Here is a 13,967-nt window from a genome sequence, read left to right as displayed (position 1 = left end):
GACGGGGGGGGGACACCCGGTACCAGGGTGGGTACGGCGGTGGGTGCCGGGGGTTGCCGACGTGCCGCGTGGGTACCGGGGTGGGTACCGGATTGGGTACCAGGGGATGCTGGTGCACCGGGGTAAGAACCGGGTGGGTACCGGGGTAGATACCGGGGATGCCGGTGCACCGGGGTGAGTACCGGGCTGGGTACCGGGGGTGCCAATGTGCCGGCATGGGTACCGTGGTGGGTACCGGGACGGGCACCGGTGATGCCGGTGCACCGGGTGGGCGCGGGGCGGCCCCTCTCGCCTCCTACAAGTCCCACAAGCCCCTCCGGGCGACCGAGGACTACATCTCCCAGGCTGCCGGGCCCGGCCCCCCCGCCCCGCACGGCGCGGCACGGCACGGCCCCGCACGGCGCGGAGGGCGGTGGCGGCGGCGGCGGCGGCGGCGGTGGGGCCCGGGTACGCCCGGTGGCGGGGCCATGCCGGAGCTGAGCCAGGTACCGCGGCGGGGATCGGGCCCGGGGGGATGCGGGCACGGCACGGCTCGGGGTGGGGGCCGGTACCGGGGGTGGGGGGAGATGGCGGGCTGCGGCCGGGGGAGGATGGGCGGGAGCTGCCCCGGTGCTGGCTGCTGGTCCCGGCGAGCGGGCACCCGGGACCTACTGGATTCAGCCCCCGGGGTGCTGGCCCCCGGGAGGATGCGCTGGTCCCCGGGTGTTGGCCCCGCTCCTGGGGTGCTGGCCCCGGGAGGTTAGGCACTGGCCCCGCTCCTGGGATGCTGGCCCCCCGGGAGGATGCGCTGGCCCCTTGGGAAGATGCACTGGCCCCTGGCTGCTGGCCTCCTTCCTGGGGTGCTGGCCCCCGGGAGGATGCGCTGGCCCTATGTGCTGGCCCCGTTTCTGGGGTGCTGGCCCCCGGGGAGGATGCACTGGCCTCCGGAGGATGTGCTGGCCCCGGGTGTTGGCCCCGCTCCTGGGGTGCTGGCCCCGAGAGGTTAGGCACTGGCCCCGCTCCTGGGGTGCTGGCCCCCGGGAGGATGCGCTGGCCCCCGGGAGGACACACTTGTCCCCAGCTGCTGGCCCCGCTCCTGGAGTTCTTGCCCCATGAGAGGGTGCGCTGGCCCCAGGAAGATGTGCTGGCCCCGGGTGTTGGCCCCATTCCTGGGGTGCTGCCCCCCGGGAGGACGCCCTGGCCCTGGGTCCTGGTCCCGTTGGTGGGGTGCTAGCCCCAGGAGGATATTCACTGGCCCCGGGGTGCTGGCTCCGCTCCTGGAGTTCTTGCCCTCGGGAGGATGCGCTGGCCCTCGGGAGGATGCGCTGGCCCTCGGGAGGATGCGCTGGCCCTCGGGAGGATGCACTGGCCCTCGGGAGGATGCGCTGGCCCCTGGAGATTATACACTGGCCCCGGTCCTGGGGTTCTTACCCCCGGGGAGATGCGCTGGCCCCAGGAGGATGGACTGGCCCCGGGGTGCTGGCCCCACTCCTGGGGTTCTTGCCCTTGGGAGGATGTGGTGGCCCTAGGTGCTGGCCCCAGTCGTGGGGTGCTGGCCCCTGGGAGGATGCACTGGCCCAGGCCCTGCCGTGCTGGCCCCCAGGAGGATGCAGTAGCCACATCCCTGAGGTGCAGCTCCAGGGTGGTGCCGGGGGAGGCTGCGCTCGCCCCGGGGTGGGGGGGATGCTGGGGTGGCCACAGAGGGGACAAGGGCGGGAGCACTGGCTCCGGGTGCCCCCAGTCCCCACCAGCGCCGGTGTGCGTGTAAGATCCCTCAGCAGCGGTGTGACACATGGCTGTGTGACACACGGCGTCCCTTGCCCGGGTAGTGGCAGCCACAAACACGGCACGAGCGTCCCTGGGGACAGGGTAAGGAAACTGTGTCACCGAGCAGGGACGCGTCCCTTGCCTGCCTCTGCGTGTGCGGGGCGCCAGCACGGGCGTTGGCGTGGGATCCCGTCGCCGTCCGACCCACCGGGGTGTCCCCCTGTCCTGCCGTTGTTTCCCCGGCCGAGGCACAGCTGCCGGAGCGGGGTCGGTGCCGGATCCCGGTTTTTAGGGTCCCCACTCACGCCGGGGACTGGGCTGCTGCCGGTGGTGGGGGAAGGCGATATTTTTTCCCGGAGCACTTTTTTGCAAAGCTCCTGAATATTTCCTGGCAGTGTGGGCTCCTCATCCCAGCAGGAGGAATTTTTTTGGGGGGGGGGGGAGGCAGCGGGTGAGCTTGGGGCCGGAGGAAGGGCCACGTCCCCTCCTGCTGCGAACGAGCGAAAAACATGGCTGGGTGAAATCAAATAACACCCAAACCCCCCAAAACTTGCCGTGCTTCCTTCCGGGAATACGTGTGAGCTCTGAACTGGCGGAGGTGGTTTTGCTCCCCGTTATCTGGGGGGGAAGGGGGTTCCCCGTATCCAGCACCGCCCCGCGCCGGCCGCATCCCGGCCCGGGCGGCCAGCGGAGACGGGAAGTTGCTCGGCGCTTTGGGCTTGGTTTTCCTTTTTCTTCCCCCTTTTATCGGAGCCAGATGTTGCGTCCACAGCGGGGCCCCGGGGCGGGGGGTGGGGGTGGTGGCGTGTGTGGGATCACGCACGTGCCCGTCCGTCTGTCTCTCTGTCTGTCTGTCCCCTTCTGGCAGCGAGCAGCGGCCCCGCTGCCGGTTGTGCGCGGCGGCTGCCTGTCAAAAGCCTTTCCCTCTCCTCCGAGGAGCTCATGGCGGTCGGTTCTCGGGAACCAACGGCGAAGACGCGCTCCGCTCGTCCGCCCACGCCTCGCCTCGCCGGCGCCGGAGGCAGGGAAGAGCAGGCAGGGAAGAGCAGGCAGGGAAGAGCAGGCAGGGAGGAGAGGAGCCCCGGCAGCCGCACGCCAGGAGGAAACCCACTCGGGCTTGAATTTTCGTGCCCGAACAAGCTCCAAACTGCCGCTTTTTGGTCAAAGGGCATCGGTAGCACCGAGGACGCGATGGTTTCCCCGCCGGCTCTCGGCACGCTGGTTGCCGCCCGAGTTGGCCCACGCCGATGCCCCGGTGGCTTAATGGCTTTCATCTCCTCCCGTTGCATTTAATTCTTGTGAGAGCGCGAACTGCTAATTGCTCTCCAGCGGCTCGGCCGGCTTCGGTGCTTCTCAACCAGCTGTGATTTATCGGGAGCCCGCCGGTCCCCCGGGGGTTTGGGATGCGGTGGGAGAGGCTGGGAACCTCCTCTCCCCGCCCTGCCGGGCTCCGCGTCGGGCTCCGGGGGTATCTCCCGGCTCCGCGTCCCTCTTCGCCATCGGTACCTCCCCACAACTTTTTCGGAGACTGCAAGAGATTTGGGCGCCAGCTCCGCCGCAAAGTTCCCAGAGATACCCCCAAAACTGCACATAGATGAATGGTGAAAAAAAAAAAAAATAATATATATATAAAACCGATTTATATATATATATATATATATATGTATGCGCATGTGTAATATATGGATCTGTATTTTTTTTCTTGCCGGGTGAGTAGTTGAGCGCTGGGGCTCTAAAATAACCCCCGCAGCAGTCGCTCGCGGGAAACCAGAGCGAGCCGCAGTCACTTCTCTCCGGGTGCCACCGCGTCCCCGACAAGGGACTTCAGATCTGCAGCCGTAATTGGGCTAATTAGGAAACTGCAAATGCTCCCCCTTCTCCCTGAGTGCCCGAGCAGAGCCCCGGCTAGAGGAGAGGAGAAGCGGGGTTCCCTCGTCGGTGGAGCTGCTCTAATTTTCTATTGAATGGGAGTCCCCGGCAGTAACTGGGCTGTGCTGGGATCGATGCCCTTTGGCCGGGGGAGCCTTTCCTCACCTCCCTGTGATGAAATCTCGTAGGTACGATTTCCCTGATGAGTTCGTTAGCCTCTCAGCACCGCCCACAACCTGGGCGGACCACCCCGTAGCATGCACTGAGTTTGCAGTTCTCTGCTCAGGCTGTGTCCTTGGGGGGAGAGAGCAGGGGACGCTTCGGGTGCAAAAAAGGACGAAAACCTTTGGATTTCCACCGCCTCCCATCCCCAGAGCTGAAGAGCTCCAGGGAGGTGGTGGGGGGGGACGGGGACGACACAGCAAAGCGCAGGGAGGCCGTGCGTCTCTGCTCGCCTTCCCCGGGCAAAAGGCCACGGCCGGCAGCGGCACCTCCCCGGCACGGCGTCCGCCCATCCTGTGCTCCTGCGCATATTTTCCCGGTGAGGCATCGAGCGCGAAGCCGACAGGCACGGGCTGGCGAAACGAGCCGCGGCGGTGGAGGGGAAGCGGTTCCCCGCGGCCGGCGGGGAGGCTCGTGGTGGCACCGGCGTTGGGACGGTGAGCGGGGAGCCTGCCCTTGCCGGGGAGCGTGCCTGCCTGCGGTGCGGCCACGTCCCTGCGGGTGGCTGAGGGTGGGGGGAGACCGATTCGGGGGTGTTCGTGGGGTGCAGCCGTGCTGCGGCAGGCATGGAGGGGGGCATGGACCAGGTGGACTCCGTTGACCGCAGCAGGTGGCTGTGGGAGGATGAGATGGAAACGTGGCTGGCAACGGGTGGCCAGCTCCCCGTAGGGCCCGGTGGCTTTGAAGGGGGAGGAGGCACCAGGGGGTGGTGAAACCCATCCTCTGCTCCATTGGGTGGGACCCAACCCGGCGGTGCCCAACCCAGTGGTACCTGGTGTTGGTGGTATGCGACCTGGTGGGTTGGTGATACCTGGTCTGGTGGTCCTAGTGGTTTGCTGCTACCTTACCTGGTGGTACGTGACCTGGTGGCTCAGTGGTACCTGACCCAGTGGCTTGGCGGTACCCAACCTGGTGGTACCCAACCCGGTGGTACCCAACGCAGTGGTACCTGACCTGGTGGTGAGGTATGTGACCTAGTGGTTTGCTGCTACCTTACGTGGTGGTACGTGACCTGGTGGCTCAGTGGTGCGTGACCCAGTGGCTTGGTGGTACCCAACCCAGTGGTACCTGACCTGGTGGTACATGACCTGATGGCTTGGTGGCACCTGATCTGGTGGTCAGGTACGTGACCTAGTGGTTTCCTGCTACCTTACGTGATGGTTGGTACGTGACCTGGTGGCTCAGTGGTGTCTGACCCAGTGGCTTGGCGGTACCCAACCCAGTGGTACATGACCTGATGGCTTGGTGGCACCTGATCTGATGGTCAGGTACGTGACCTAGTGGTTTCCTGCTACCTTATGTGGTGGTACGTGACCTGGTGGCTCAGTGGTGCCTGACCCAGTGGCTTGGTGGTACCCACCCAGTGGTACCTGACCTGGTGGTCAGGTATGTGACCTAGTGGTTTGCTGCTATCTTACCTGGTGGTACGTGACCTGGTGGCTTGGTGGTACGTGACCTGGTGGTACGTGACCTGGTGGTCCCGTGGTACCTGACCTGGTGATACATGACCTGGTGGCTTGGTGGTACCCTACCCAACGGCTCAGCAGTGTCCAATCCAAGTGGTACCCAACCGAGTGGTACATCACCCGGTGGTTTGGTGGTACCTGAGGCGGTGGCTCCGTGGTACCTGTCCTGGTGGTACCCAAATCTGGTGGCTTGATGGTACCCAGCTCGGTGGTACCCAGCAGCTGGGGCAGTTGGGGCAAAGTGGGAGCTCTGGGGTGGGTGCGGGGCAGCAGGGCTGGGTCTGCCCCTCACCTCTGACCAGCTCTGAGGGCATTTGGGGCGGGGGCGGGGGGGGGGGGGGGAGGCAGAGTCCCCCCATCGTCCCCCTCCCCGCCCATCCTGCCTCAGGGAGAAGGCTGCCGGGCGTAATGAAGCCACGCAGCGAGCGTGGCCTCGGGCTGATCAACCCCCCCAGGAGCGCAGGGGCCGGGGGTCCCCTGCAGAGGAGGGTCGGGGGGGGGGGGGGGGAACGCAGCGCCGGCAGACGGCTGAGCAGCATCACGTCCCTTCTCGGGGACGGGGGGGGGGGACGGACATCAGCCGTGTGGGCTGGCGCACGTGGCTCGCCGGTCCCGATGAGTCCGTGCGTGTGAGCTGCGGGGGCGGCCGGCTGCTTCTGCCAGCGTGGGGGGTTGGGTTTGTTTTTTTGGGGGGGGGGGGGGGAGGGTGGTGGAAGGATGGCCAGATGGGGTCCGCAGCCAAAGCCCCCCCCCTCAGCATCACCGCCGTAGGGCAGCGCAGGGCGTTGGGGCTGCGGCGGGTGCCCACGGGGTCCTGGGAATGCCGCTGGACCCATCTCCGCCAGCCCCATCCCTTTCCCAGCTCTCCCACTGGGAATGCCGCTGGACCCATCTCCGCCAGCCCCATCCCTTTCCCAGCTCTCCCACTGGGAATGCCGCTGGACCCATCTCCGCCAGCCCCATCCCTTTCCCAGCTCTCCCACTGGGAATGCCGCTGGACCCATCTCCGCCAGCCCCATCCCTTTCCCAGCTCTCCCACTGGGAATGCCGCTGGACCCATCTCCGCCAGCCCCATCCCTTTCCCAGCTCTCCCACTGGGAATGCCGCTGGACCCATCTCCGCCAGCCCCATCCCTTTCCCAGCTCTCCCACTGGGAATGCCGCTGGACCCATCTCCGCCAGCCCCATCCCTTTCCCAGCTCTCCCACTGGGAATGCCGCTGGACCCATCTCCGCCAGCCCCATCCCTTTCCCAGCTCTCCCACTGGGAATGCCGCTGGACCCATCTCCGCCAGCCCCATCCCTTTCCCAGCTCTCCCACTGGGAATGCCGCTGGACCCATCTCCGCCAGCCCCATCCCTTTCCCAGCTCTCCCACTGGGAATGCCGCTGGACCCATCTCCGCCAGCCCCATCCCTTTCCCAGCTCTCCCACTGGGAATGCCGCTGGACCCATCTCCGCCAGCCCCATCCCTTTCCCAGCTCTCCCACTGGGAATGCCGCTGGACCCATCTCCGCCAGCCCCATCCCTTTCCCAGCTCTCCCACTGGGAATGCCGCTGGACCCATCTCCGCCAGCCCCATCCCTTTCCCAGCTCTCCCACTGGGAATGCCGCTGGACCCATCTCCGCCAGCCCCATCCCTTTCCCAGCTCTCCCACTGGGAATGCCGCTGGACCCATCTCCGCCAGCCCCATCCCTTTCCCAGCTCTCCCACTGGGAATGCCGCTGGACCCATCTCCGCCAGCCCCATCCCTTTCCCAGCTCTCCCACTGGTGGGGACCTCCGCGCCCCCGAATCCCGTAGGGAAACGGCCTCGGCGGTGCCCGGCTCCATCCCAGCTCCGCGCCGGGGAATTCGGCCTCCCGCCCTCTTTCCTGGCCCCGTCCCAGCGCCGAGGGATGAGCCCCAAATAACCCCTCCGGATGCTGGGCAGGAGGAAACGCCGAAATTGCTGCCGTTGCCAGCCAGGAGGGTGTGAAGCACGGGAAACCCAATTAGCTGGGCTCCATTAGCTGATTGAGCGGGCTGATAAGAGTATGATTAATTAAAGGGATGAAGAATAAGTTACCACCGGGGTGTGGCGACGGCTTAACCGACCAAATTGGCTTCTCCTCTTAATACCTGGTGCCCGGCTACCGCCGGCCCTCCATCCTTCACGGCGGCGCTCAGCGGCGGGGAGAAACACCCTTACGCCAACGCCGGGTTCGTTCCGTGCCCCCTCTCCCATCCAGGAGAAAAAAAAAAAAAAAAAAATCAAAACAAAACAAAATTAAAAAAAAAAAAATAAAAAAAAAATCGAGGGGAGAAGACGATCTCTCCGGATGGGCGGCGCAGGAAAAAATTCGCCGCGCTTTTCTCGCCGGGTCTGGGTTTGGCTTCGGAAGTCGCGTAAGGCAAATTTGAGCGGTTTTTATGAATTTTTGTAGCCATCCCGCTCGCTGAGCCCTAAAAAGGCCGTGTTAGGGGGAACGCGCTCGATGGCGTTAAGAGGCGATGGGGAAGGAAGACGGCGTCCTCCCTGCGTCGCTCCGGCGGTGGTCTCGAAATGAATGATTGTGCACCTCCTGAAATGAAAGATGAGATGATTGGGGGGGGCGGGGGGGGGGGGGGGAAATAATAATAAAAAAAAAAACTCACCCAACTGTAAAAAGCAGCGGAGCGATTTGCCGGGACCTTTTAATAGCCTCGCTTCGTTATCTCTCGCAATCAAAGAGAAACTCAGGTTCGATGAGCAACGTGGTCTCCTGGAGGCAATTAAGGAGACTGGGGGGGGGGGGGGGGGCAGGGATGAATTTGGGAGGTGGCAGGGAGGGACGGGTTGGTGCTGGGATACTGGGGATGCTGGGGTGGGTCTGTAAGGACCAGCGCAGATGGAAATGCAATGACTCAAATAAGCCGCTGGAATTGAAGGATGCTCTAACGCGCGTGAGCCGGGATGGGGGGGGGTGGGGGGGGGGGCATCTCTGGGGACACCCCGGGACTGGGCCATACAAAACACGTTCTGGACGCCGGTGGGGTCGGCACGCGGAGCCGGAAAGGGATTTCACCGGGAACAAAAATACCGCGAGCACGTGACGGCCGATTTCCTTTAGCCCTTTAAAAGCCCCGTGGGACGGAGGGCGGCGGGAGCGGGGCAAAGGGGGGGGAATCAGCCCATCCTGCTTGGCGCCCCCGGCCACGTCACAGAGCCCAAAATCGCCTTTTACCTCCAAATCCTTCCAGCGTTATGCATCCGGGGGGTGGGGGTGGGGGTGGGGGGGGGGGAGGTTTTTTTAGCTTTTTTTTTTTTTTTTAACTGGCTTTATCCCCAATTCCCCTCCATGCAAACCCTCCGTTTAACAACCGCCGGTGCTTTTGCCGCTGGCGGCGACCCAAGAAACGCGTTGCAGGCGGAGGCGTATTAACTCCCCCCCCCTGCCCCCCCCACTCCAACTCCCCACTCTGGGAGCCGGGGGGAAAATAAAATGAAAAAAAAAAAAAACAACCAAAAAACAAACAAAAAAACCAAAACGCCACTCGGACAACCATCGCGCCTGGGACGCGCATCCGTTTTCGGGCTTTTGCCTCTTTTCAAGGCTGTCGCGGCTCGGACAAATATTTGACGGCGGGTTAATGATTTGGGGTAGAAGCCTACAGGGTGATGGGATGGGAGGAGGGGGGTGGGGGGGTGGGGTGGATTTTTTTGGTCCGTGCTCAGGTGTCCCCCTCCAATCCCGCCGGCAAAGAGCTTTTTTTTTTTTAAGGGGGGGTGGGGGGGGCTTCCAACCCCCATAAGAAAGCTGGTGGCTTCTGGAGGATGTTTTTTGGGTTGTTTTTTTTTTAGGAAAAAGGCATCCCAGTGCCTGCCAGCTCCTAATTAGCGTTGCCGGCCTCGGCGCTGGCCTAATTGGGGCCAAGGCTGAGCTGCGGAGGCGATGCCGCCGCGGGGTTTAGCCTTGGGAGGAGGAGGGGGCGGGGGGGTCCTGACCTAGCATCCCCCTCCCCAAAAAAACCCCCGAGGGGGGGTGTCACATCTCCCCCCACCCCCCCCGCGGTGTCACATCCTGCCCCAACTCAGCCGCTGTGTTAAAAAGGGATTTTTCAGCCTTTTTAAGATTTTTTTTTTAGCAGAGGGGGGGGGGGGGGTCTGGCTTTACCGCCCCCCCGGCTCGGGGGGGGGGGGCTCGGCCACTCTTCCCGGCCCCCCCCCGCCCCCCCGAGCGCAGGCGCCGGCACCTCTGCCCCGGCTATTTTTACCCACCGGGATCACGAGCGAGCGGGTGACCTTCCCCGAGGGACGCTGCCACGCCGAGGGGGGGACACACACGCACACAGCCGCCGGCGTCGGTACCCGGAGCGCCCGTCGGGCTGTTTCCCGCCTGTCTCGGCGGTGGGGAGGCTGTTGGAGGGGCCGCTTGTTGGTTTGATGGAGAAGGAGGATTGAGGCGGCAGAAAGGAGCCGCTGGTTGGGCTCCGGAGGCGAGTTCATGGCTGAGCCTTTGTCTGGCAGCGACGGGGTAGGGCAGAGGCCCGGGAGCTGCCGGCAGCTCCCCCCGCGCCGCCGGTGAGGAGCCGGCACGGACAAGGCGATGCCGCTATCCCGGCTCCCTCCGTGCCCCTTTGGGGACGGCTCATCCAATGCCAGGGATGGGCTGGGCGGTATTTTGCGAAGCTCAAAAGGGGGAATAAACAAACTCCTCGGCACCCTCCTCCTCCTCCTCCTCCTCCTCGGTGCAGCCCCCCCGCCCCCACGTCGCCGTCCCTTAACCCGCCGTCCCCTCCTTCTCCCTCCAGGCCAGTACCGTCACGGCCGTGTCCCCGAGCCAGCGGGTCAGCTAAAGCCTGGGGACGATGAGCACCGTCGCAGCCGAGAGCCAACGGGGGCCAGGACCCGGAGGAGCCGCCGAGGCGCGGTGCCACGGCTGAAGCCGGTGTGCCGAGCCGTGCCGCGTCTCCACGCCGCCCCGGCCGGCGGCGGATGCTCCCTACCCGGCACGCGGAGCCGCCGGGGGCCCTCGCCGCGGCCGGACCACGCGGATGGAAAGCTGCAGCCCGGCAGGTAGGAGCACGGCGCGGCCGCTCACGGTGGGGTTCTGCATCCCCGCCGCCACCGCCGCCGCGGTGATTTAAAGCTCTGTGTCCCGCAGGGAGCCTCGCTGGCCAGTTGACGCCATCCCGCGCCCTATGCCGGAGCCCTATGCCGGAGCGGGCGCCCTCCCCGGCTCAGCCGCCCGCCGACCATGAAGTGCTCGTTGCGCTTCTGCTTCCTCTCGACCGCTTTCCTGCTCGTCTTCGTCATGTCCCTCCTCTTCACCTACTCCCACCACAGCATCGCCTACCTGGACCCCGGCGGGTTGGGCGGCATCCACCGGGTGAAGCTGGTGCCCGGCTACGCCGGCATGCAGCGGCTCAGCAAGGGGGGGCCGTACCCCCGGGGCTGCTCCTGCCACCGCTGCCCGGCCGAGGAGAGCGGGGCCGCCGAATGGTTTGACGGGCGCTACGACGGCACCATCTCCCCGGTGTGGACCAAGGAGAACATGGACCTGCCGCCCGACGTCCAGAGGTGGTGGATGGTGAGCGAGGGGATGGGTCCGCCTGGCGGATGCTCTAGGGTGGGGGCACAGCTTTCTCCTCCACCGGCTGATGGACCCCCCCGCCTCCTTCTCCCCCCACCCCGCAGATGCTGCAGCCCCAGTTCAAGTCCCACAACACCCACGAGGTCCTGAGCAAACTCTTCCAGATCGTGCCGGGCGAGGATCCCTACCGCTCCCGCGACCCCCGCCGCTGCCGCCGCTGCGCCGTGGTCGGCAACTCGGGCAACCTGCGGGGCTCTGGCTACGGGCCGGAGATCGACGGGCACGACTTCGTCATGCGGTGAGGGCGGGGGACGGCTGCCGGGACGGGGAACGTGGGGGCACCGCCTGCCCGCTCAGCCCCACGGGCGACAGCACCGGTGGGTGCTGAGCTCCCACAGTGGCGTCTCTCTGGGTCAAATGTGGGTTAGGAGACACCTGGGGGGGGGTTGTCCCTGTGCTGTATGCCACGGCCACAGCGCGGCTCGGTCAAGGAGCCCCTCATGGGTCCCACCGGGTCCCTCAGGTCATCCCAGCACCCTGAGCATCCGCTCCTCGGCAGCGTTCAACAGCTCGTGGGGGACACCTGTGTCACCTGCAAGGGACAGGGCGGCTGGGAGGAGGGGGTGCCACCTTCCCCGCTCTCTCCCCAGGATGAACCAAGCCCCCACGGTGGGTTTCGAGGGCGACGTGGGCGGTCGGACCACGCACCACTTCATGTACCCCGAGAGTGCCAAGAACCTGCCGGCCAACGTCAGCTTCGTGCTGGTGCCCTTCAAAACCCTGGACCTGCTCTGGATCGCCAGTGCCCTCTCCACCGGCCAGATCAGGTTGTAAGTACCCGGCGGGCACTGGGCTGGCCACGGGGGCAGTTCCCCCCGGGAGCAGTGGGGATTCATCACTTCTTCCCTCCTGGAGCATCCCCCGGCGCTGCTGGTCCCTTTGGCAGCTCGGGCTGGGGTTTGGGGTGGAGGGAGCGGAACCCCATCACCCCCAGGAGCTCACCGGCGCCTCTCTGCTTTTTTTTTTCCCCCAGCACCTACGCGCCCGTGAAGCCTTTTCTGCGGGTGGACAAAGAAAAGGTAAAGGTGGGCTCGTCCCACCTGCTGTGACGAGCACCCCCTGTCACCCCATCTTCCCCAGGGGTCCCCCCCCGCCATGTCTGGGCGCTCCTTCCCGGGGTGCCAATGCCGAAGGGAGCGCGGCTCCGGCGCTAACCCCAGCCCCTTCTCCCAGGTGCAGATCTACAACCCTGCCTTCTTCAAGTACATCCACGACCGCTGGACGGAGCACCACGGGCGCTACCCCTCCACCGGCATGCTGGTGCTCTTCTTCGCCCTCCACGTCTGCGACGAGGTGGGTGATGGCTCCTCGGGGTCCTCCTCCGGGGTTCGGGAGGGGTGGCTTCGCTGGGATCCCGGACCTGGTAGGGTTAAGGATGGAGGTGGCTTCTTTGGGTCCAACCGCAGCAGTTCCGCTTGCTCCCCGTTGCCTAATGGTGATGGGCACCCCTGAAGGCTGTGCCGGGGGATGTACGCCTCCGGCACGGTGCGAAATCCCCCCGGGTGCTCAGCCGAGGGGGTTCCCGGCCCGGCGGGGGTCAGGACTGGCTCTCACCCCGCTCCTCTCCCACCGCAGGTGAACGTTTTCGGGTTCGGCGCCGACAGCCGGGGCAACTGGCACCACTACTGGGAGAACAACCGCTACGCCGGGGAATTCAGGAAGACGGGGGTGCACGACGCCGACTTCGAGGCGCACATCATCGACATGCTGGCCAAAACCAGCAAGATCGAGGTTTACCGGGGAAACTGAGGACTGCGCCTCCTCCGGCTCTTCCCTCCCCGGTGCCGGCCGGGTCCCGGCTGCCGGCGAGGGTCTCCCCGGCACGATGAGCGCCGGGTGGGCAGCGCTGCCCCGTGCCACCGGCGGAGCCGACCCACCCCCCGGCGGTATTTGGTGCCTCCAGCAGCCAATCAGGTTCAGAGCTAAAGGAGACTTTTTGCCTTTTTTTTTTTTTTAATTATTATTATTATTATTATTATTATTATTAAGAAACCCAGCTGAGAAAGGATTTGTAAACACAATCAGCGACTGACCGGGCGGCGGGGGCATCCGCCTCGCATCTCTTTACACTCAAACCAAATGCTGCTCTTTTTAAAAACAAGACATACACACACAAAAAGAAAAAAAAAAAAAAAAAAAAAAAAAAGAAAACCACACACACACACACACAAAAAAAAAAACAACCCAACAACAAACAAAAAGAACCAACGACCCCCGAAAGCCCGGTGACTTTGGGGAGCGCCCCAGCATCGCCTCCCGGCTGGGGGAGATGGGGCGGCCGAGGGCTCGGCTCCCCCTGCGCCGGTGCGGCAGCCTTGCCGGTGGAACCAGCTGCTTCTTTCTTCCTTTATTTTGATATATATATATATATATAAAATTTTTTTTTAAACCCACCTGGGGCGGCCACCGCCGTCGCTCCCCCGGGGAAGGCTCCCGGCACACAGGCAAGTCTCGGCGCGGTTGCGTGTGGACCCATCGTGGAGAGCCGGCGGCTGCGGGACACCGACCACCGCCGACGGCACAGCCGGACTGGGGGATGGAGAGGAACCCCGACTTCGGGGCCGGGCGTCCCCGCTCCTCCACCTGAGGATTTGAGGATGGGTAGGACGGATTTTGGGAGCAACTGGGCAACAGGCAGCTAAGAAATCCACAGGAGCGGCAGCCTGGTCCCTCCAGCCGGAGTTCCGTCATGGGATGCTCGAGGGATGTGGGATGCGGCAGCCGGTCCAGTCTCGCTGGACGGAAGGAGACGAGATTTCTCTTTCTTTTTGGGCTGGGAAAAAACAGATTAGAGATAGCTTTAGTGGGGGAACGAACCGCGCTTTTGGCTTTTGCGTCGCTATAAACAGACAGCTCTGGTGAGAAGCTGAAATCCCAAAGTCTTTGCTCCGTTTGTGAGGGTGGTCCCCGGAGCTTTCCCGGACCCCTCGGGGTCCCCGGGGCTTTTTGGGCAGGAGAGGCTGCCCCGGGGCACGGGACGGGGAGACGCAGAAGGAAACCGCCTCCCCAGAGGCGTCATTAAAACCACTTTCGTTGGGTCAATCAGGAGGGT

General features: G+C 64.5%; 1 protein-coding gene across 3 annotated transcripts; it reads left to right on the top strand.

Moving 5' to 3' along the window:
* The first annotated feature begins 9,851 nt into the window (after positions 1-9,851).
* Positions 9,852-13,066, top strand: ST3GAL2 (ST3 beta-galactoside alpha-2,3-sialyltransferase 2). Of its 3 annotated transcripts, none has more exons than XM_082489262.1 (7): positions 9,852-10,338; positions 10,427-10,852; positions 10,960-11,153; positions 11,506-11,685; positions 11,889-11,934; positions 12,089-12,208; positions 12,491-13,066. In XM_082489262.1, exons 2-7 carry the CDS (start codon positions 10,520-10,522, stop codon positions 12,662-12,664), a joined length of 1,047 nt encoding a protein of 348 aa, XP_082345388.1. In that variant the 5' UTR covers positions 9,852-10,338; positions 10,427-10,519; the 3' UTR covers positions 12,665-13,066. The 3 variants fall into 3 exon arrangements, with proteins under 3 accessions (XP_082345388.1, XP_082345386.1, XP_082345387.1); XM_082489260.1 differs by having other exon boundaries at positions 11,889-11,940; XM_082489261.1 differs by lacking the exon at positions 9,852-10,338 and having other exon boundaries at positions 10,353-10,852; positions 11,889-11,940.
* The last annotated feature ends 901 nt before the right edge of the window (positions 13,067-13,967 follow it).

The sequence above is a fragment of the Vanellus vanellus genome (assembly GCF_965231255.1).
Source record: "Vanellus vanellus genome assembly, chromosome: 12".
Lineage (NCBI taxonomy): Eukaryota > Metazoa > Chordata > Aves > Charadriiformes > Charadriidae > Vanellus > Vanellus vanellus.
This window is presented reverse-complemented; position numbering and strand designations above follow the sequence as displayed.

Excerpts from the sequence above, each read along its gene's own strand:
- ST3GAL2 (XM_082489260.1), top strand. The coding sequence starts at position 10,520 with ATGAAGTGCTCGTTGCGCTTCTGCTTCCTCTCGACCGCTTTCCTGCTC. Across the intron at positions 11,686-11,888 it reads TCCACCGGCCAGATCAGGTT|CACCTACGCGCCCGTGAAGC; the intron begins GTAAGTACCCGG and ends TTTTTCCCCCAG. Across the intron at positions 11,941-12,088 it reads TGGACAAAGAAAAGGTAAAG|GTGCAGATCTACAACCCTGC; the intron begins GTGGGCTCGTCC and ends CCCTTCTCCCAG.